The sequence below is a fragment of the Esox lucius genome, chromosome 5 (genome assembly GCF_011004845.1).
Source record: "Esox lucius isolate fEsoLuc1 chromosome 5, fEsoLuc1.pri, whole genome shotgun sequence".
In the NCBI taxonomy this organism is placed as follows: Eukaryota; Metazoa; Chordata; class Actinopteri; order Esociformes; family Esocidae; genus Esox; species Esox lucius.
The window spans coordinates 13,309,414-13,332,396 of record NC_047573.1 but is presented as its reverse complement, the minus strand read 5'-3'; the positions used below and the strand labels follow the sequence as shown (position 1 = coordinate 13,332,396).

The 22,983-nt window shown below is 41.9% G+C and overlaps 2 protein-coding genes across 27 annotated transcripts in view; both read right to left on the bottom strand.

The window, feature by feature from the left end:
• Positions 1 to 902: 902 nt before the first annotated feature.
• Positions 903 to 10,387, bottom strand: fshr (follicle stimulating hormone receptor). Of its 2 annotated transcripts, XM_010864565.4 has the most exons (13): positions 9,946 to 10,386; positions 9,180 to 9,251; positions 8,718 to 8,792; positions 8,524 to 8,598; positions 8,209 to 8,283; positions 7,680 to 7,760; positions 7,507 to 7,575; positions 7,208 to 7,282; positions 6,892 to 7,077; positions 6,554 to 6,777; positions 6,223 to 6,404; positions 2,845 to 3,036; positions 903 to 2,496 (listed from the first exon to the last, which is right to left on the bottom strand). In XM_010864565.4, exons 1-13 carry the CDS (start codon positions 10,086 to 10,088, stop codon positions 1,963 to 1,965), a joined length of 1,983 nt encoding a protein of 660 aa, XP_010862867.2. In that variant the 5' UTR covers positions 10,089 to 10,386; the 3' UTR covers positions 903 to 1,962. The 2 variants fall into 2 exon arrangements, with proteins under 2 accessions (XP_010862867.2, XP_019901818.2); XM_020046259.3 differs by having other exon boundaries at positions 6,554 to 7,077; positions 9,946 to 10,387.
• Positions 10,388 to 15,420: 5,033 nt separating this feature from the next.
• nrxn1a (neurexin 1a) overlaps positions 15,421 to 22,983 on the bottom strand; it is a 64,838-nt gene continuing 57,275 nt past the window's right edge. For all 25 annotated transcript variants that reach the window (XM_029119885.2, XM_029119897.2, XM_029119891.2 and 22 more), the window contains 2 exons: positions 20,394 to 20,472; positions 15,421 to 18,764 (listed from right to left, as the gene is read on the bottom strand). In XM_029119885.2, coding sequence (XP_028975718.1) covers positions 18,460 to 18,764; positions 20,394 to 20,472 — 384 coding nt within the window. In that variant the 3' untranslated portion in view covers positions 15,421 to 18,459. The remainder of the gene's footprint in view (positions 18,765 to 20,393; positions 20,473 to 22,983) is intronic.

The window sequence follows — 22,983 nt, the reverse complement described above, 5'->3', positions numbered from 1 at the left end:
TCTTTGCTGCTGCAGTAACAAGGACTAGGAGTGCATTTACTCCAACAACAACACACCTGAAAAAGCCAAGATCCTATGGAGCAGTTGCTTACATTAATCAAGCTTAGCAGGGCTGGAAAAAATCTCGCTGGAGGGGAAGGTACTTCCCATGTCCAAACTTGGGAATGCTTAAATACTGCCAGTGTTTCGTTAGGATAACCTCACAACAAAGGCAGTGGACCAGAACAAGTGGACCAGAACCAACAATATATATTTGATATACTTTGTATATCCTAGCGTACAGGATAGTTCAGTCAAAACGATGGTTAGCTCTACATGATTAATATGATTGCAGACACAAGCAGCATTTAGCCCGCACAGCCCTGGTGCTAGCCTCTCTGTATGTGGAGCAGATTGAATTCTGCCCAAAGGCCTTTGTTTGCCCACCCCTGGTCTAGGGGCTGATTTGGTACTGGGCATTTTTTATTTAAATGTTCATACCCGGTAGGTATTATTTACACAAATTATCTGGCACTGGAATGTGTTTCCTGATTAAGGTAGACCCATGGACCAGCCTCACACCTGCTGCAACCTTGGAAAGCCTATTTGGGGTTTGGTGTGAATACGTATCTACGAGCCATTTCCCTCCTGATGAACCGGGCTGAGGGCAGCTGTGTAAAACACACTCATAGACACAAATGTTGGTACACACACTCACCGAAAGATGTGTTGTGGGAGTGGTTATTGTCCTTGGATAGACTGAAGGACAGAATGTTTCTGATAAGGCTACACACTCAAGTGTTTGTATGTATGTGAGCCTGCATGAATCTCTTTGTGTGCCGGTTGATGTTGGATTGTTGGATGAATAAATAACAACCGATGACCAACTCATAAAAAAAAACATTTTTATACAGCAATAAGCATGTTTCATGAGAAAACCAGGCCAGAAATAAACCTTTGATGATAATGTTAATACGTCTGCATTTGTTTTGTTTTAAAATGTTAAATACATTTGAATATTGTCAAAAATTCCAACTTTTTAAGCTGAATGAAGCCCAAGTGCACCTCAAAAACTTAAAGCAAGTCAAATGCTTTCATTTTATCTGTTGGTCTGACAGGAATACAATGTCTCACAGTAATATTTTTATGGTCTTTGTCCCTGAAGTAGGTGTCAAACCTCCATTCCAGTAATTCTACTGAATTACAAACAATGTCAATTAACTGCAAATTCTGCAAGTTATTTTTCATGTATCAGGCCAGGATTGCGGGGGATCATTCCCATGGGGGGGCCAGTGTTTAAAAGGTATGGAAATGTATTCACTTTCAAGATGCTCTGGATAAGCTGCAAAATGAAAAATAATCCAATGTGAGAAATGAATAGGATGGAGAAATGAAAGAAAGAGCACACACAGAAACTACCACTGCGGCACTGCTATCAAACATTTTCTAATTCTAGGGACAAAGGCCTCAAAACAAATCACTATGGCTGTGTTTACACCCGCAGCGAAACACAGATTTGTTCTCTTCTCATCATTTTCTTTTTTTCTCCTCATGGTCATAAGTGCAAAGGCAACCACTGAGACATCGTAATCTCAGGTGAGACTAATCAACCCCCCCAGCTCATGGATACCAACAAACACAACAACAGAAACATTGTTATGTATCTTTAAAAACTGTACGCTAGATTACCGAGAAGGGGAGCGCAAAGACAGAGAGAAGTCAGAATGGTGGTTCAGTAAGGTACGTGATCAGCTGAATTTGTGGAATAAATTGCAGACAAAAGTGCTGTACAACCACCTGCAATGACTGAAGATCACCCAGTACTATACACACTGTCATCCTGTCTACGTATTTTTGTGTGTGTGTGTACTCTGAAGCAATAGGGTTCTGTCCCACACAGAGAACAGTCGTTGCTTGTACCAGCCAACACAGTGTCTTAAGCCTGGCCTTTGGTTTAGAGTATGAGATGATAAAGGTCAAGAGTTAGGGTAAGGGCGCATGGCTGATGTGAACCACTGAACACAATGTCCCATGGTAGGTCTTAGGTGACATTTGAATCCATGCTGCCTGCTGAACGGAGAAACTATCTGTCCTATAGATCTGCGCTTTGGTGGCAAACAGGCCGTATCGTGCCGCCAGAAGGAAGAAGTCCCGGCGGAATGTCTGAGTGCAGAATCCGTACAGGAAGGGGTCGGCGCATGAGTTGATTGGGTAGAAAAGAACCAGTAGCAGCTTGGAGCCGGATACAGTGATGAAGGGATGTTTGATCGCGGCAGAGAGGGCGAAGAAAGAGATCGGTGCCATACACAAGAAGTTAGTGAAGATGAGGATGGCCATCCGCTGAGCCATGCGCGTTTCGGCACTGGCTGGAGGCGAAGAGGGACTGTGGACCGACAGGTAGATGCCGAAGTAGCACACACACACGCACAGGAAGGCCACGACGTTCAGCAGCAGGAGTGACAAGACATACAGCTGGGAGGGCAGCCGCTCCACATCCATGGGAAGGCAGATACTGACCTGAAACACACACACTGGTTTTACTTGGGGACCAATGTTGATTTTCATTCAATCAAATTTTCCAGCCATTAACCCAAATCTTAACCGGACCGTAACCCTAACCCCTAAAACACCACCATAAGCCTAACCGTAACTTTTTACCCCGAGCCTAAAAATGAAATGTATGTAAGTCAGGACCGGTAAGATGTCCTCATCAGTCATGATTTGGCCTGGGTTACTATACTGGTGAGAACATCAGGATGTCACAGGCATGTGAGTACACACGCGCACACGCACACAGGCACATTATGCCCAAGTTGGCTGAGAAGCTGGACACAAAAGAAGTGTGACACAAAACAGATCAGTTACCTTGCTGTAGCTGCTGACCCCTATGATGGGTAGCAGAGCTGCAACAAAGGAGAAGGCCCAGCCGGTAGCCATGACAACACAGGCGTGTCGGAGGCGGAGTTTACGGTCCAGCCGTAGGGCGTGTGTGATAGTGTGACAGCGCTCCAGGGTGATGGCCGTCAGGGTGAAGACAGACAGCTCACTGGAAAACACCTGCGGGCACAGTGCCACTATTAAAGACTCACAAGCATTCACATTCATTCAGTATACCATACAGAGGCTAGGCCGTAGACTTTTACAGTTTGTACAATCGTATAAACTGTAAAAGTCTGTAACATCCTTTTGTCCAATCTGTAGTCACATTTTCAACACTCGAAACATAATTAGTGCAGCATGTCTGTTGTGGACCATACCATTAACACAATTCATGTTTTTTTTTTATATGCATGTTTTTTTTATATGAATATGCAGTCTATTGACACGTTTCTAAAATGCTTATATTTTCTTTGCATACAAGCTTACCCAATACCAAAATGATGGATATTTCTTGTCTTATTTAGAAATGCTTGCACACAGCCAGAAATGAAGACCTCATGTTCAAACCTTATATATAGAACACTTTTTTCATAACTGTTGGGACTGTAAAATGTAAAATCAGAATGCAATGATGTGTAAATAATATAAAACCTATATTAAATAGAAAATAGTACAAAGGCAACATATCAAATGTTGTAACTGAGAATGGTGATTGTTTTTTGAAAAATGTATGCCCACTTTGAATTTGATGCCTGCAATATTTAAAAAAAAAGCTGGGATGGGGCAACAAAAGAGTGAAAAAGTTGTGTAATGCAAAAAAAATCTGGTGTCACATCTCAATTAATTAGGTTAATTAGCAACAGGATATAAAAATACCATTCCAGACAGGATGAGGCTTTCAGAAGTGAAGATGTGAAGGGATTCACCACTCTGTGAAAGACTGTGCGGGTAAAATAGTTCAACAATAATGTAAAATTGTAAAGAGTTTGGGGATCTCATTATGTACGCTACACAGTATCATTAAAAGACAAGACCAAGAAGGGACAGGACCAAAAACCAATATTGGATGGCTGTGATCTTGGGCCATCAGACGACTGCATTAAAAACAGACACAATTCTGTATTGGAAATCACTGCATGGGCTCAGGAACACTTCTGAAAACCATTGTCTGTGATCACAGTACATTGCTGCATCCACAAATCCTAGTAAAAACTCTACCATGCTAAGACGAAACCATATATAAACAAGATCCAGACATGCCGCCACCTTCTCTGGGCCAGAGCTTATTCAAGATGGACTGAGGTGAAGTGGAAAACTGTCCTGTGGTCTGACAAATCAAAATAAGAATTTCTTTTTGGGAATCATGGACACCACGTCCTCCGGGCTAAAGAGGAGAGGGACCGTCCGGCTTGTTATCAGGGCACAGTTCAGAAGCCAGCATCCATGATGGTATGGGGGTGCATTAGTGCACATGGCATGGGTGACCTGCACATCTGTGAAGACACAATTAAGGCTGAACAATATATGCAGGTTTTGGAGCAACATACGCTGCTATCTAGACAATTACTTTTTCAGGGAAGGCCTTGCTTATTTCAGCAAGACAATGCCAAACCACATTCTGCACATATTACGACAGCATGGCTCCGTAGTAAAGGAGTCTGGCAAAACTGACTTGCTTGCAGTCCAGACCTGTAGCCCATTGTAAATATTGGGCGCATTATGAAATGAGAAATACGACAAAGAAGCTGTTGAACAGTTGAAATCCTATATCAAGCAAGAATGGGAATACATTTCATTTTCAAAACTACAGCAATTGGTCTCCTCAGTTCCCAAACACTAACAGAGCATTGTTAAAAGAAGAGGTGATGCAACACAGTGGTAAACATGCCCCTGTCCCAACATGTTGCTGGGATCAAATTCTAAATGGGCATGTATATTTACCAAAACAATTACATTTCATTTGATATGTTATCTTGGTACTATTTTCAGTTAAATATAAGGATAAATCATTTGCACATCATTGCATTCTGTTATTTGCATTATACAGTGTCCCAACTTTTTTGGAAACAGAGTTGTAGCATTTTTGAATAAACTAATCTGAAAAATAACTGATTTACTGTAAGTTGTATCTAATTTTTACACATTTGAAACCAAAGGCCATGTATGTTAGATTTTTTTGCTGATCACTGGCAGCAAATTTATTTTGCTAATTAAGCTTTTACTGCAGCAATTCTGTCACTTACATTTTTTTTCTATTGGAAGTTCTTTAAAGTAAAGATGGCTCATTCACTTTTAGATAGTATGTTGACAAAAATGCACACATTCAACACTCAACAAGAGTGGTTTACAGTAAAAGGAAAATGAATGATAAAACAATGGATTTCATGTTGTCTATTATATGCAGGTAAAACTGGAATATGAAAAGTAATGGTGTTTTTTGTAATGCCATCAACTGTTAGTATTTTGAAAGTCATTGTGTTATGATTGACTATATGTTCTTCTTGGATAGAAAATATGTGCTAGAGTTTTGACAGACTGATTGGATATTGAGCTGGGTTTGTTGTGTTTTGACAGAGTTAGTGTATATAGAGATATCTTTTTTAACATTTTGAAAAGTAGAGTTGGTATTTAATGAACAAAATGTGGTTTTGAGCAGATAATTAACTATTTGGCTAATTGTGTGATGTAGGTGTGTTGCTGTGTGACGAGTTTAGCAAAAGTATTTTAAGTATAGATAAACGCTTGTCAGCAACTGAAAAAAACTGTATCCTATTATCTGATCTCTCCTTCCTTAAGCCACGGTAAGTCTACATTAACCCAGTGGACGTTTACAGATATCTTTGAAATATGTTTAATGACTGAAAATGTGATTGAAACTGTTTTGCTTCCAAAATGTTTGAAATATGTTAAAATACTTTTGTTTGGTTTATACATATACCAGTTGTTGAAAATATATGAATATGGGTAATATGAATGATTTTAGGAACAGTCTGTTTGGCCTTTTTCCCTGCAGTTTACGCTTTGACAGAAATACCAGAACAGGTAGTCTAAAAGTTAGCCTTTCAATGGGGCACACTGGTGGAGTTCTCTATACACCTCAATATGGGAGCATAGATACACCCACACACGCAACCAACACACACACACACACACACACACACTACACACACACACACACTACATACAAACATACACACACACACTACACACACACACACACACACACACACACACACTACATACAAACATCCACACACACACTACACACACACACACACACACACACACACACACTACACACAAACATCCACACACACACTACACACATACACACACTCATTCCCAGGTCTATGGTACACCTACAGTGAAGAATCCAGAGATTTCACAGCCCACCCCGGTCTGCCAGCTGATGGCGTGATTGTAGTACTGTCCTCTCGTACGTATGTCCACTGTTGCTATGACCATCAGGTACACGCCCATACACAGATCAGCAAATGACAGATGACACATCAGGAAGCGTGGCACTGTCATCTTCGCTCGGCTGCCTGTATCAACCGGGAATGGGGGCGAGGAAGTTCGTTATTCATCACAGCGACTGTACTAATTAAAATATCATCAGTCATACACTGCATTAAGATAAACAAGTTGCAGAGCTAAATATGGTTAGAAGAGTTGAACATCCAGACAGACTTACAGAGCAACACAAGCAGCACTACGGTGTTGCCAAGCAACGCAAGCACAGAGATGATCCAGATGAGGACGCGTAACAGCGTGGAGCCCATGATGTCCTCACAGGGGTTAAAGGCATCTGGGAGGGGACTACAGGCCACGGTGGTCCAGTTTAAGCAGAAGTCCAGAAAAAAGTGTTGCTCATTTTCAGCCTCAGGTTTAAAGCATGCAGAGCTTATCCGGCGAGTCCTGAGACAGACAGACAGACACACACACACGGACACACACACACACACTCTCATTAGGATACTATACACAGATATCTTGCATGGTGAACTATTTGTAGTGTGTTTGTGTATGTACTTGTTCCTCTGTTGGTTTTTGAAGGCACAGCAGTGAGATGCGTAGGTGAGGTTAGCCTGGCGTAGCTTGGTGAACAGGGACAGTTGAGGCAGAACTCTGAGAGACAACACGGAGACAGCCAGCAGATGCTCCAGTTCACCCAGCACTGACTCCGGCAGGGAGCTCACAGCAGTACGAGAGATGTCTCTACACATGCGCGAATGCACACAAACACGCACACAAACACACACACACACAAACGACAGGTTGGGGTATAACCCACAAAAACCCAACAACAGGTTTGATGCCTGGTGTGTTGATGTTGAGCTGCCCTTACAGAAAGCCAGGCCCTTCAGCTCCAACAAAGGCATTGTCATGGATATGAGAAAGCTGCAGATTCCCCATGAGAAACCTGAGAGAAAGAGAGAGAGATAAGGAGGCAGGGAAAGAGTCAGGGATAGTAGGAGAGTGGGGGACAGGGAGATACAGGGAGAGTAAAACAGATTGAGAGGGAGACAGGGAGGGGTAGGAGAGAGGAGAACAGGTTGAGGGGAGGGAGGAGGTAATGCTGGCTGTGTTTGCCCATGTGTCTGTTTGTATGTCTGTGTCAGTGTCTGTACGTGTGTGCGCTCTCACAGTTTGTGTATCTTGGTTCCATTAAAGGCATGACTTTCCACCTGCCTCAGGCCATTCTGATTCAGTCGTCTGTTAAAAGAACAACCCACACATTAATAGTCCTTCAGTGAAGTTGTCGTCTTTCCAGGTGGGACTGTGTGTACGGTTTACGGACTCTGTCTGGAATTACTCACAGTTCATCTATTGTATCAATGGTGAGGCCACGGAAAGCGTTGCTTGGGATGCTTTTTATGTGAATATTGTCCTGTAGGTCCCTATATTGCAGTACACAAAGACATGTTTCAAATTATACTATCCCTGTGGGAAAACCATATTTCCATAAAAAACATAGACCTAACCCTTATACCTACTTCAAACCCAAATCCTAACCTAAATCTAGTCTTGCAAAGCCATACCTTCAAATCTCTTCATGCCTCCTTGGAGCGTAGCATAACCTGGTCTAAGAGGCCATTCTAAACCTAACCCCTGAGGCAAAGATAGCCTATTTCAGGGATATTTGGTCCCCACCAGGACAGATTCATCTGTACACAGAATCAATGTGGAGTGACTGTGTCCAGGCTGTCCCATTCATGTTTCCCAACAATAAGGTATCATGAAGTAATGAATCTACAGTAACAATTCAATAAAACAAACTACTAAATGTACAGTAATAATACAGTAAGAATAACAACTGAATGTACACTACTGAACATAAAAACCTACAGCAGAAATCTTGGGACAGTGGAGTGGATATGGGAGAAGTTAGGTAGAAACCTCAGTCCGGTGTTGGAGATCGTCCTTAAAAACAGGAGATTCCCATCAAATCCTGCTGATTTACGATTGGTGTTCAGGATTAAATTGTTTAAGCGTTAATGCTGACTGGTACTTTCAGTTCATTTAGTGTGGGCTGTCTCACGAAACCCTGTTCATAATGCATTGCTAATTATGATAAGGAGTGTTGGTGTAGGGTTCTGGGTTAGAGCTTACGGCTTTGGGTTTAAGGTTTAAGACTTATGGTTCAGTTGATGCAGTACTTACAGGTATTTTAGTCTGGGTAGTCCCATGAAAGCATGCTGATTGATGATGACCAGATGTTTAGACTTGGTGATTGTTCTGGAGCAAACATGAAAGCAAATAAATCTGCACATTGTGTATAATGTAATGTGAGAATGGTGTTTGATTTATTTCTGAACGATATGCAAATAATGTGCTACCGTTGGACTGGTACTTACATCTCAGTGAGCCTGGGAAGGTTGGCAAAAACAAACGCCCCAATGTCCTTTAACATATTATTCTCTGTTAGAACACTGAGAGAAAACAAGAGAGAGAGTGACAAAAGGAGAGAAAGAGTGAGAGACAAAGGGAGAGAATTTCACACAGGAAGGAATGGAGAGGAATGGAGGGAGGAGTACAGCAGCAGCCAGACTGGCTGATCTATGTATAGCAAGCTAGCACACTTTTAAACACATTGATGTCTCACTCTCTTGATTCGTATGTCCAGTGTTTCTACTCAGCATGTCCTACATCAGAGTCTAAACCGATGGTCACACTTAACACACACACACACTTACACTCTACACAGAAACAGGTCAAAGACAATATAGAAATAAAGAATGAGCGGAATATAATAATTCTCACCTTGGGGTCAAACACATTTTGAGGTCGAAACCATACACAACAGAACATGAACTTACATGGTGGTGAGCTGCTTAAAGCTGCGGAAGGCATCCGGGGGAAACACTCTTATGTGGGTCTGTTTCAACTCCCTGTAAAGCACAACAACGAATCAGAGCGTCCCTAAGTCCATCGAGCAAGTAACAAACTGGGTTTGAATGAAAGATGTTGGCCTTGACCTGAGAATGGAACACACATACAGTTCACATTTCTGCTGGGAACGATATAACCGCCAGCTGTGCGTTCGTGTTTTTCTGTGTCTGTTAGGGTGACCCTGATATCTCAGTCACATCCTCCTTTGACGAAGAATCGAACAGCTTGAGCTTTACCCTAACTCTGTGACGATTGGTTTTAAGGAAGACAGGACATTCATAGTAAATGCAAGGTTGGTAGAATTGGATAAGACCCCGTTATATGGTGCTTAAGAGTCTTGTTGGTCATTCCACCTGTATGCACACGTGTGTACCTGGGTGTTTGTGTGTGAGGTCCCACAACAGTCAAACGCAAACAGTGTTGCCCGTCTGTGTCAATGGCCTTGGGATTCCTCTAGAAATGTTTCAACTCTAGAGGCAAGAGGACAGCGTGGACCATAGCCCACTACCATTCCTGAACCCACAAACCCCCCCCCCCCCCACCCTGGCCCTGTCATCGTCGCCAACTCAATGACATGACGACAACACAAAGTCACAGTAGCTGTTACGAAAAAAAAACCCATTTTCATTAGCCACTGTAGCCTCCCAGTACCACCTCTCCAACCTTAATGTCTTGGTGCGGGTGTGTACTCACAGGTCGGTGGTTGTCTCAGGGATGTGCGCGGGAATGCGTGTGATGCTATTGCCCATGCAGAGGAATGCTCCAGGGGTGACAGTTCCTATCTCAGCCTGAGCCACGCACACGCAGCACAACACACAGAGCATCGTCTTCATCATCTCCTTCCTCTATTCTCTGTGCTAGAGATGTCCACAATGCCCTCTCCTTCCTCCTCCGAAGTTATTTGTCGTCCCTACTCCTCTTCTCTGCTCCGTTCTTCTCCCCTCCGCTGTCCTCTACTTCTCTCTTCTCCGTTCTATATCAGCACAGATACTTCAGCTGGACCCTCACTTATTTTCTATGACTTTCTGGTCAGCAGTGAGTTGGACAGAAAATCTTTGGGAGCAAGTATGTGAGAGACAGACACAAAGATTGAAAGAGGCTGGTGTTTCTTCCCTGAGTGATGTGTGTGTGTGTGTGTGTGTGGGAGGGTCTGACCTGCTGGGCGTGTGAGAATGTCTCTGCTGGGAGTTTCTGAAGTGTGTGTGTGGTACAGTATAGCCTTGGGAGATAGAGTTGATAAACCTACTGTTTCCTCAGTCCCCTGAGATCTTCCCCTAACCCTTACCTGCAGCAACCTTCCCTAACGCCTTCAGCAAACCCAAAGGATCTGGCCGAGATCGAAAAGGATTAGATGGATCAATCCAAATCCACTGGGTAACACAGTAACCTTGCTCTCTGATACGCTGGATGAAATCACACATACCTTTCCTATGACACACTAACGGATGCTAAAACAGGTAATGCTTCAGCGAGGAGTTAGGGGCTGAGGGAGGACCAGGGTATGTTTGGTCTGTGTCAGGGTTTGGCTTAGTTGAATGTGTCATATTTTTGTCTGAGAAAAATAATGGGGACACAATGTTCTATTTCTCTTCTCTCCTACATGTACACAGTCTGGCTGCCCCCAGTCTCTTCCCCCTGCATCCTTCTCTCCATTATCTCTTCCTCCTTGCTCCCCTTCTGTTTGTGTCTTTCAAACTGTGTTATGCGTGTGTGCATGTTTGTTTAGGTTGTCAAAGTCACCAGAAAACCTCATGTTGTCACCAGAGAATGACACATTTTCAAAAAAGCCCTTTAAGGTTATTGATGGGAGAGAAATAAATAAATAAATACATACATACATACTGTAGATGCATACATACATACATACTGTACATACATACATACTGTACATACATAAATAAATACATACATACATACATACATACACTGCTAATGGAATGGATTGGAGTGGAGTGCAGTTGTTTACTTCGGCACAAACAAGGACAAAATGGATAAGAACTGGTCATACACAGGTATCCAAAATACACGGGCAGAAGAACAGAAGGGCTCGGCAGGAATTGTTGATAAGCAGGCAGAAGGAGGTCTTAAACAGAGTCCAGGCAACGGTACAAGACGTTTTGTGATTTCTCATCTGAAAACACAAAACTCACAGGTAGAAGAGGAAACTGGACACACACAGGCAAGACTAAAACAGCTTCACTTGGATTGCAACAGACTTCACATTCAATGTCACTGAACACAAACAATACCTCACAGAGAGTGGTCAACTGAGGGAGAACTAAATAGTGAGAGGTAATGGGGAACAGATGACTAGTATTAGGGTGATTGGGATCTAGGGCACGAGTGACATTCAGGAGACGGAGGTTGTGTGTTTCTGTGTTTGTGAGTCAAGGTTGTGCAGTAATAGGACGTGGTGTCTGACTGGACCTTACAGCTTATAAAGAAATATATAAATATATTGTATATATAGAAATATATACAGGACGTACACTACCGTTCAAAAGTTTGGGGTCACTTAGAATGTCAACCAAGTCAATGGTGAATACTGTCATTATTAATGTCAACCAATTCAATGGTGAATACTGTCATTATTAATGTCAACCAAGTCAATGGTGAATACTGTCATTATTAATGTCAACCAATTCAATGGTGAAAACTGTCATTATTAATGTCAACCAATTAAATGGTGAATACTGTAATTATTAATGTCACCAAGTCAATGGTGAATACTGTCATTATTAATGTCAACCAAGTCAATGGTGAATACTGTCATTATTAACGTCAACCAATTCAATGGTGAATACTGTCATTATTAGCATAATTTCTGCACCACCTCTTTTTAATCTTTTTTTAATGTTCTAATGCTTAATTCCACACTCAATCACCCAAACTCACACAAAAAAGACACAAAATACAGACAGACAAACACAATACTATATAAGTGGTGTGTTGTTCCTTGCTTTTATATCTGAGGGATGTGAGGTTCCATGCTCCAGGAACACCACAAAAAATTTGGCACGTGGGTTGGTGCACCAGTCTCGAGTGAGACTGTAACAATGTTGTTCAGTTGGGAATCCAGTGCATTTGTCTGAGTGACACTCGACGACCTCCCCAGACCTGGAAAGAACCACATGTTCTTGGTCTAGTCATTGTGCTATTTAATCAGCACACATCCTGTTTCTGGGTTACATACATATGTCCCTCGGGTATGTATATTGTGGATTGTTACCAGATGCATTACTGTGCCTGTTTTTGGTTGTTCTGAAAACATACATGAAATGAGTTTGAACAGGAAATATAGTCAGTGACAAGGTTCAAATTAATTGTGTCCTTCAATCTCTTCTTTTGTCAAAGAATCCTCTATTTGCAGCAATTAATCGGCATTCTAGTTGTTAATTTTCTCAGGTAATCTCAAGAGATTTCACCCCATGCTTCCTGAAGCACCTCCCACAAATTGTATTGGATTGATGGGCACTTCTGATGGACCATACAGTCAAGCTGCTCCCACAACAGCTGAATAGGTTTGAGATCCGATGACTGTGCTGGCCACTCCATTATAGACAGAATACCAGCTGGCTGCTTCTTCCCTACTAGTTCTTGCATAGTTTAGAGCTGTGCTTTGGGTCATGAATGTTCTTTCTTACTATTGTAGCTGGAAACAAACTTCGATCTGTTTCCAGCTACAATAGTCATTTACAACATTAACAATGTATACACTGTATTTCTGATCAAGTTATTTTAATGAAAAATTAGCTTTTCTTCTGAAAACAGGTCTTGCTCAATTGCTAGACGCTAATCACCTCTCAGCCAATCAGAAAACGGTAGAAGAAACCAGTTGTAAAAGTCAAGGAGGGAGTCAGGGAGGGGAGGGGCACTGTCTTTTTTTGCACGTGGGCAAAACTTAATAGCGTTTGCAGCTGAGAACGGCCAATGTGAATATGAGAATCACTAATAGCTAATCGGGGGGTGGTAATTGCTCTCATGTCTGAGCGCAAACAGTTCAAAACACTTCACAGTGATATATCATGTTGCAATTTCTTCTGAAATGTACACACCCAACACTGTACTCAACAAAACCTGCCAGAGTGGGTAATCTGGAACAAACGGATGTATAAATCAATGTTTAACATATGGAATTTTTCATCTTATCCTATGTCTCATGTCCCTTTAGGGATTTCCCTTCAGAGCAATTTATTCTGCTCTATATACAACTCAAGGCAACACTTAATTTTGAGAACCCATAAAGTGTGTCTGTAGATGCTCTACATATTATCTGTTGACTATCAGCAACATTTTACCTATTTACTTACCTTTACCTTTACCCTAACCTGAACCTTTATTCTAACCCTAACCCTTATCCTAAAACATAACACTAACCTTAGCAAGAGCTTGGCTATGAACGGATAGGATATAACATCTACAAACGGAATTTCTGACTCAAGTATAACCCAACTCAAAACACCAATGCAGTGCTTTCCTCATTTCCCGGTTGTGCTCCCTTTACCAGTTAACTGGAGTTACAACAAACCATGTCATGTTGAAAACATTTTCAGCATGTTTCAATACTCAAGGTTTTGTTTAGTCATTTTGCCTTTAGTTTTGATGTTTCCATACCCTCTCTATTAACAGTGCTCTGATATAGGGCAGAACAGGCTCTTCGTCAAATCCATTTTACAGTAAATAACGTTGCTACATTAGCAGGTTGAACTATCTGGCTAACTAAGCACATTTCATTTAATGTTATAAATGGTTAGTTTCACCCACATGTCATACGTGCTGACTTAGACTTAACCTTTTTTATTTCTCTTAGCTATTTGGGATTAGTAGGACCTGATAAGTATATTATCTAAGCATGGCGCAGACAACTGTCCTCTAATAAGGACAATAGGTTTAAGTTAAGCAGAATGAAGTACATGGTGCAGGAAGCCTGAAACATAGTGTCCTCATATGTGGACACAGGGTCTCAGGAGGTTAGATGTAAATCTTTGCAAATCTTGCTTTGAAATTTGTTTTAGGGCAGTGTTGTGGTTGCTAGGTATATGCATAAGAAGCTTACAATGAAAATGATTGGCTAATATACAAAGGATAACAAATACTTTACTCAGTGGGCACTACCATAGCTTTCTGTGACTACCCACGCCAAGGCCAAATGAGTTGTTGTGCCAGGCTGTGTACAATAACATGGGGATGAGGTAAATGTGGGGACGATGGAAGATCATTTTTCCCTCTACCATAGAGCATTTCACAATGTTTTCACCCCACCATAGATAATTGAGCAATATGGAGTTTTCAGGCCTTTGTGGGGATCCTAAACAAAGAGATTATTTGAGATAACAGTGAAAAGGACCTTTACCGCTATTGTGCATAACATCATGTTGTAAAACAAAAACACAACTTATTTAAATAACTAGTCCGATTTTTTTGCAGTGATTATCTTAGGGCCTCTTTACACTACAATAGTTTTATTTAGATAAACACTTGTTGCAAGGTTTGCGTTGGCTGTACATTAATTGAGTAAATGGGTGAACATTTTAATTGTCAACTGTCACTTTCCAAGGTAGCGTTAATAACTTTCCCCACAAAAACTCCCTGAGATCTAAACACAGTCTGTCACTCAAGACTGTGTTTAGATCTCAGTGAGTGTTTGTGGGGAAAGTTATTAACACTACCTTGGAAAGTGACGGTGAAATTGTGAAAGCGAGGCATGACGTTGGAGGTCAAAGGATGCTTCCTGTTGCTGAAAGGTGGAAGAGATATTTATAAGGAAAGGCAACAACACATTATTTTAAAATACATTTTCCAAATGTGTATGTAACTCTGAAACTGTCACCAAGGCTTATTTGTGGTAAACATGTGTTAGGATATCATACACGACATGGTCCACATAATGTTGAAACAATGCAAAATGGGGCATTCTATGGAGGTTCACTCAGACAGCCTAACCTTTTTTTTTTTTAAAGACATCTTTAACACAAACACATTTGAAGCCTTTCCAAATAGGCATTTTTTATTTGGTGTAGCAATAGAGCAAAGTTTAAACTAGGGCTTTAGTGCCTGAGCAGCGAGAAGTAGAGAAAAACGGTAGGTTAGAAGAAGAGATAGAGTTTTTCAGGAAAATACCTTTACTTTTCTTTAACCACATTGAATAGATTAAGAAGTCAGATGGGATAACTTCACTTGGGTAATATTTTATTCACTCGTTAGATCTTCAAAACTATTTTTCATAATAAATGTCCACTTTATGTTCTTCAAAGAACTGTAACAATAAAAATAAAAGTAAAATACAGTAGAAAAATTGTACATATATAAAATAAAAAGGCTAAATGAACACTTAGACCACAGTTGAATGCTCCTGCTTTACTTAGATAAAAAGCAAGAGTGGAAGTGAGGGGGCAGATTAAAGGGATGAATAGGAAGAACCAAGTATTAAGGAGTAGAATAGGAGCTGGGGAATACATCTGTTTTATCCTTCCCGCTTATTTTTAGGTTGTATTACTACTTTATCTTAAATGCCCCGCCCCCAGTCTAAATCCCACGCATGTGATAGGTTGGCAATATTGCTTTGATGACCCAGGGGAGTGTGTTCAGTGACAGCAGACGTAAATACAAAAAGCAGATCAGGCAATAAAGACCGGGCCTGATGCGTGGTATATTTATATCTGCATACTCGGTGCCACAAATGGCACCCTCCATCCTGTAAATGTGCACTTATTTTCATTAAAGCCACATAGGGCTAGCAATTTAGGGCTCAGTTCTAAAGTAGAGCACTAGTAGAGCAATAGGGGGACTTCTAAGACCCACACACCATTTTACAGATACTCCCGCCCTCAACCTTCTCCACTTCCCTACTCTTGCCTGGCTTGAAGTGATGACCTGGACACGGACTGGACAGAATACACAGAGAGGTAGGGCAAATTAAAGGAACGCAACTCAAATTGTCTTAGCTAATGGCATCATGAACAGCTCTATCGCTATAGAAACACATGATAACACATCATTTTCTGTTTTTGATTATTTTACAGATTTTTTTTATTTTTCTTTATATAAAACGTTCATCAGAGCAGGTCTAGAGTCTATAGGACAGGCTGTAAAACAGAGCTGAGCCTGTGGTATGAGGCCCTTACATCCAGCCTTTAAACGGGGGTTACTCACTAAACCGCACCCTGACACAAACCCACTATCCTGTCACAGACATGAAAGCCCAGCCTTACTGTTCTCTATGTGCTGTGTGTTGCAGGTCAGGGAACATTGGTTGAGTAGGAACGGAGTTGTATGCACAGTATCTGTCCTTAGTAAGGACTGGTATATGATGTTGGTCTATAGGATGTAATTCTGTTTTAGTCATGTCTGTCTGTCATTATTAAACTTACATGTTGGGTTTTCATTTATTTATTACAAAGTGAAGGTGGATAAGACAGTTGGCATTTTATTATAGGCCCAGGTGGTATGGTAAACCAGGTGGTAGGTTACATTAAACCAGGTGGTAGATTATGGCTAACCAGGTGATTGGATTATATAATAAATCATGTGGTAGGTTATGATGAACCAGGTGGTATGGTAGGTTATAGTAAACCAGGTGGTTGATTATGGCTAACCAGGTGATAGGATATATATAATAAACCATGTGGTAGGTTATGATAAACCAGGTGGTATGGTAAACCAGCTGGTATGTTATAGAAAACCAAGTGGTATGCTGTTGAAAACCAGATTGGTTACAGGTTACAGTAAACCAGTTAATAGACTATAATACCAGGGTGGTAGGTTATGATAAACCAGGTGGTCTGGTAAGCAAGGTAGTTTATAGACAATCAGGTGGTAGGTTATAATAAACCAGGTGGTAACTATAGTAAACTAGGTGGTAGGTTATGATGAACTAGTTGGTAGTTTATAATAAAGGTGGGATGTTAAGGTAAACCATGTGGGATGCTATAATAAACCAGGTGGGATGTTATGGGAAACCAGGTGGGATGGTATAATAAACCAGATGGGATGTTATGTTAAACCAGGTTGTAGATTATGGTAAACCACATGGTAGGCTATAGTAAACCAAATGGTAGGTTATGGTAAACCAGATGGTAGGCTATAGTAAACCAGATGGTAGGCTATAGTAAACCAGGTGGTAGGTTATGGTAAACCAGGTGTTAGGCTATAGTAAACCATGTTGTAGGGTTATGGTAAAACAGGTGGTAGGCTATAGTAAACCAGATGGTAGGTTATGGTAACCCACATTATTACTGAGGTGGTTTTAGGAGTAACCCCTGTAGTCTCTGCTCTGTTGGAAACACATGGAGTTAGATAGTTCAACGTGCAACAATTTCCCCAAAGTCTAAGCTGTGTTCTTCATTTTTCTTTTTCTTCATCATTGACTTCATCATCATCATCATAATTATCACATTGCCATCACCCAGTCAGTGATGAAGCTCTTGTGATGAAGCTCTGATGGTGTAGCAAGAGATGTGTGTGTGTGTATATATGTGTGTAGATAGGTAGGTAGTTAGTTCAGGTGTCTCTGGTCTCCTCTCCAGAGTCAAAGTCTCTCGTTTTCATAGTCTTCATGGGTTGATATAATGTTGCAATACCTTAGAGTGGGCGTTGTAAAAGAAACGTCCCAGCAACACTTTAAACACATATAGCTCCTAATTTCACCTACACGCCATCTTCATCCATCTCCATCCATCTCCATCGATGCGGCATTCAGTCACCATGGCAGTCCTGTTGGGTGTGGCTCTTCCAGCCTTGTTGCCGGGGTAACATCCAACCTGCTGACTAGAAGGTTTAGTCTAACCCCACCGTCACTGCACAAAACCCCAGCCATGACGACAGCAGCCTCAAACCCCATGAAGACACCAGCCTTAAACCACCCGCCCCCAAACTCCTTTCTGAGAACACAGAGAATCGTTTCTAGAGGTCAGAGGCAGGGTCCTTTAAAATGACTGTTAACTGGTCCTACTGGGAGTCTATATTTTAGTTACTGTTGGTGTTCTGGTTGAGCACAGACCTGCCTCCCATATAGAGAGGCTGTAGTTAGTGCCTAGTACTGTACAGCATGGGACTCCGCCCTTATGACAGTGTCTTCGTGTGTGTTTGTGTGTGTTTGCGTGTCAGAGTATGTCCTCTTGTATGTGTGTTTAGGTCTGTGTTAGTGTATATGTGTTTACAGTATATATGCGTGGATATAGAAATGGAATTAGGGTGTCCCTCCCCTTCTCACACGTAATACTCCTTGTCTTTGTTTTTCTTGTTCTTGGAGATCTTGGCGATGCCCAGCGGCTTGTCCTTGGCGCTGCCGTTGGGCTGAGTGGCAGAGTTACTGATGTAGTTGCGGCTCTCGTCCACGTGGTATGAGCCCTCGTCGCGGTTACGGTACTTGTACATGGCATAGAGCAGGATGAGGATGCAGAGGGCGGCGGCTGCCACGATGCCCACCACCATGCCCGTGGTGCTGCTGGACTCTCTCACCACCTCCGACGTCCCCGGGAAGGGCTTGACATCCGGGAGAGGGGGCTGGGCCGCTGATGGGAGGGAGAGAGGGGGAGGTAATGGTTGGTAAGTCTTGGTCGGTCATCACAGGTAAGTCATCTGTTCAGTCTGTCATTGTTCTGGCTTAGTTCTGTTTCCTTGATACTGTCAATCGTCTTAGGGCCTTTAGAGAGTATTCATATTCATTTTTATTGGCATAATGCAGTGTGTTTTCACAGCAATTCTGCAAATGTATGATTGCAGGGAGAACATTCTACTGCACATTTACTTCTCCAGAATGTTTACTTAGACTACTAGCACACTAACCCCTCCAGACTCTTTATGTAGACTACTAGCACACTAACCCCTCCAGACGGTTTATGTAGACTACTAGCACACTAACCCCTCCAGACTCTTTACGTAGACTACTAGCACACTAACCCCTCCAGACTCTTTATGTAGACTACTAGCACACTAACCCCTCCAGACTCTTTATGTAGACTACTAGCACACTAACCCCTCCAGACTCTTTATGTAGACTACTAGCACACTAACCCCTCCAGACTCTTTATGTAGACTACTAGCACACTAACCCCTCCAGACGGTTTATGTAGACTACTAGCACACTAACCCCTCCAGACTCTTTATGTAGACTACTAGCACACTAACCCCTCCAGACGGTTTATGTAGACTACCAGCACACTAACCCTTCCAGAACTTTTATGAAAACTACTTTCAGATTAATCCCTTGTGGAATCTGAGCATTAACAATTACAATATGAATGTACTTTTCATTGGAAGTGAATGTGCCTAGATAATGAGAACAACAGAAACCTTTCTGTTTAGATTATCTCTCTGTAGGTTGTGCTCTAATGACAGGAATGTTTACGATGGCCATATGGCATGGGGGGTTGACTTCTAAAGACATGGTCTTAGTTAGAAACGCCCTGAATGTATAGGCTAGCTGGTAACCAACATTACAGTGAGAAGATAATGGAACGTTCACCGAATGACATCTGTGCTGTAATTTTCCAATAAACGTGAGCAAACTTCTCCCTCGATTTGATACGGGTTCTACATTATTTGACCACTATACGAAACCGCCGATTTCTAACACCCTCCAGAACGTTCGCTTAGAAAGCTAACCCCTCCTAAATGTTTATGTAGACTGATAGCACACTAACCCCTCCAGAATGTTTATGTAGACTACTAGCACATTAATCCCTCCAGAATGTTCACTTTGATGATTAGCACGCTAACCCCTCTAGAATATTTATGTAGACTAATAGCACACTAACCCTTCCAAAATGTTTATGTAGACTACTATCACATTAATCCTTCCAGAATGTTTATGTAGACTAGTATCACATTAATCCTTCCAGAATGTTTATGTAGACTACTAGCGCACTAACCCTTCCAGAATGTTTATGTAGACTACTAGCGCACTAACCCTTCCAGAATGTTTATGTAGACTACTAGCACACTAACCTTTCCAGAATGTTTATGTAGACTACTAGCACATTAATTCCTCCAGAATGTTTATGTAGACTACTATCACATTAATCTCCCAGAATGTTTACGTAGACTACTAGCACACTAACCCTTCCAGAATGTTTATGTAGACTAGTAGCCAGACTGGCAGTGTGGTTGTCTACTACTAGTATGTGTATGCTAGTTATTACCAGAGCTGGGGTCACAAGGGTCAATGTCCTCATCATCGCTGGGACACTCAGCTGACGCCACCAGCAGGTCGTCTGTCGACTGGAGAGATAACAATAGGTCAATTACAATACATCAACACACACTTCAGATGTTTTGTTACATTCATTACATTTACAGAGCATTTCACGTTGTGTAAATGTAATGTATGTTCAAGCAGCTCCTCTGCAAAAATAGAAATCAATAAAACTCTCAACTTGAAGACAAACACATTTAGATTTTCTGACACTCAGATGTATTAACATGACACCCCCGCAAAAAGTACACACAGTACACCCAGTACACACACACACACACGCACACACACACACTGCCCTGAGTGCTGGCAAATGGCCTAACTGTGAAGAGAGAGGTGGAGAGAGAAAGCAAGAGAAAGGAATTCAGTGTGAGAGAGAAGAGGAGGAGAATGGTGTTAGTTACCAGCTGTGATCTAATCATGAGGAAAGAATACACTTATATATATATATATATTTCCTCCTCTACTATTGCTATATTCTCCCTCCTTCCCTTTCCCTTTCTCCTTTCCTATTCCCTTTCTCCTTTCCTATTCCCTTTCTCCTCTTTTCTATCTCCTTCCCTTTACCCCTTCTACTCTCATTATGACTTATCTCTGTCCTACATAATCCAACCCATGACACCATACCTCTCTGTATTGCCCCCCAGCTCTGATCTCCATGTTCAGTCAGCTACATAAGTTGACCAAACTCTCTCTCCCCCTCCCTCCCTTCCTGACTCTTTCTACTTCCTCTACTCCTCCGTTTCTCTCTCTGGCACTGCCCTGTCTCTTCTTCTTCTCTCACTCCTGTTGCCATGGCAACTCTAAGTTCAGGCAGTTAAAAAGGAAGGGATAAAAAAAAGGGAATGTTTCGCTGAGAGACCTGGAACACTAAAACCACCAGACAGAGAGAGACTGAGGGAGGACCGGAGGGATGGAGAGATGTAGGTAGGGAGTTAAAAAGTAAGCTATGGCGGGACACGGAGACGGGAGAGAGAACATTAGAGGAATAGAGTGAGAGAGAGGGGGAGTGGGACAAAAGGAAATGATAAGGAAAAGAAGAAAGGAGACATCAAAGTGTTCCAGCTTAAGTTAACATCATGCAAATCGAATGTGCATATTCATAAGCTTAGTTAAACATCGCCTGTTTCAACTTGACAGCAGAGCAAAAGCGTACAGGCAAAACTGTGTGTGTGAGTGTATAGGCGTGTGTGTGTGTGTGTGTTAAACCAACAGTAAGTCAATGGTGAATAAAAATGTGAGCGTGATGCATTGCAGTAGTCATAACTAACCTCCGTATGGAGGCAGGAGAACAAAGCAAAACCATGCGGGCTACAACCAAGATTTTTCTTTTACAAAATATTAAGGCAAAATATTTTGCCGAATGCCGGACCAAATAACACAGATGCAGCGCTATACAAACTGACAGCACCTGGATCCTTCTTGCAACAAAGACAAAGATTTCACTGCTAATTAGCCTAATCAGAAATTATTTCACTTTAGCAAATTAGCCAATCAGAAATTATTTCACTTTCGCTAATCAGAAATCCCAGGAGAAAAGTAAACATAACGTTGTCTGCTCATAGGGTGCTGAAGACCAGCTGCCTGAACCTGATTGGTCAAGAGTATCAAAACCAACCGCAAGCAGTTTCTCTAGATCAATGAAAACCCTTCCACTTTTTCACCAGGCTGCTATAAATAAAGACATTGCGTGAACAGCCATTCACTACAGTTAGAAATCCAAGTGAAACATTCTAAAGATTCATTGCATTCAAACAGCAGCCGTCACCTCAGCTGACCTCTACTCACATGCCAATCAAACCACAGTCACGTCAATCATCCACAACCCCTTTAAGTTGACAATTCAAAGTGAGCCACGTCTGTTCCACACTCGCACTCCAGAACAATGCACGGCAACCTTTTCCAATAGCTTCATCTCTCTATCTCCCTGTATCTCCGTCCCTCCATCTCTTTCTACACACTTATCTGTCCTTCTCTTTGTCTAGCAGCAATGCACGTCGCCTTCCAGCGCAGATGGATAAAAAAAAGGGGAGGAGAGAGAAATACACAGAGAGAGAGAAAAGTAAAAAGACAGAAGTAAAAACGATGGCAAAAGACGCAATCACGTTGAAAGAGTAAAATGAGTACCTGAGCAGCCGAACAATGCCAGCGAGCGTCCATGCCTGTCTGACTACCGAACTCACACATAACACACAGAAACACATTCACTTACACACGGTTTACACACGCTGCTTCACCGCTTTCTTCGGAAACAACTGCACGCACACACACACACACACACACACACAGCTCTACTGCTTCTGCAGTACAGCCATTGTTCTGCTTCTAACACACACACACTGTTAGCTGTAGCTCTGTCAGCGCCGAAAGATGAGGAGCGGAACTACTCTGCAGATGTACCGATACACAAACTACCTATCACTGCTAAGAGAGAGAGAGAGAGAGAGAGAGAGAGAGAGAGATGGTCTACAGTTGCCTCTACCCAAACACATGGACGCCCTCACACGCACACTTTTGCATGCATTTTTAATAACTGT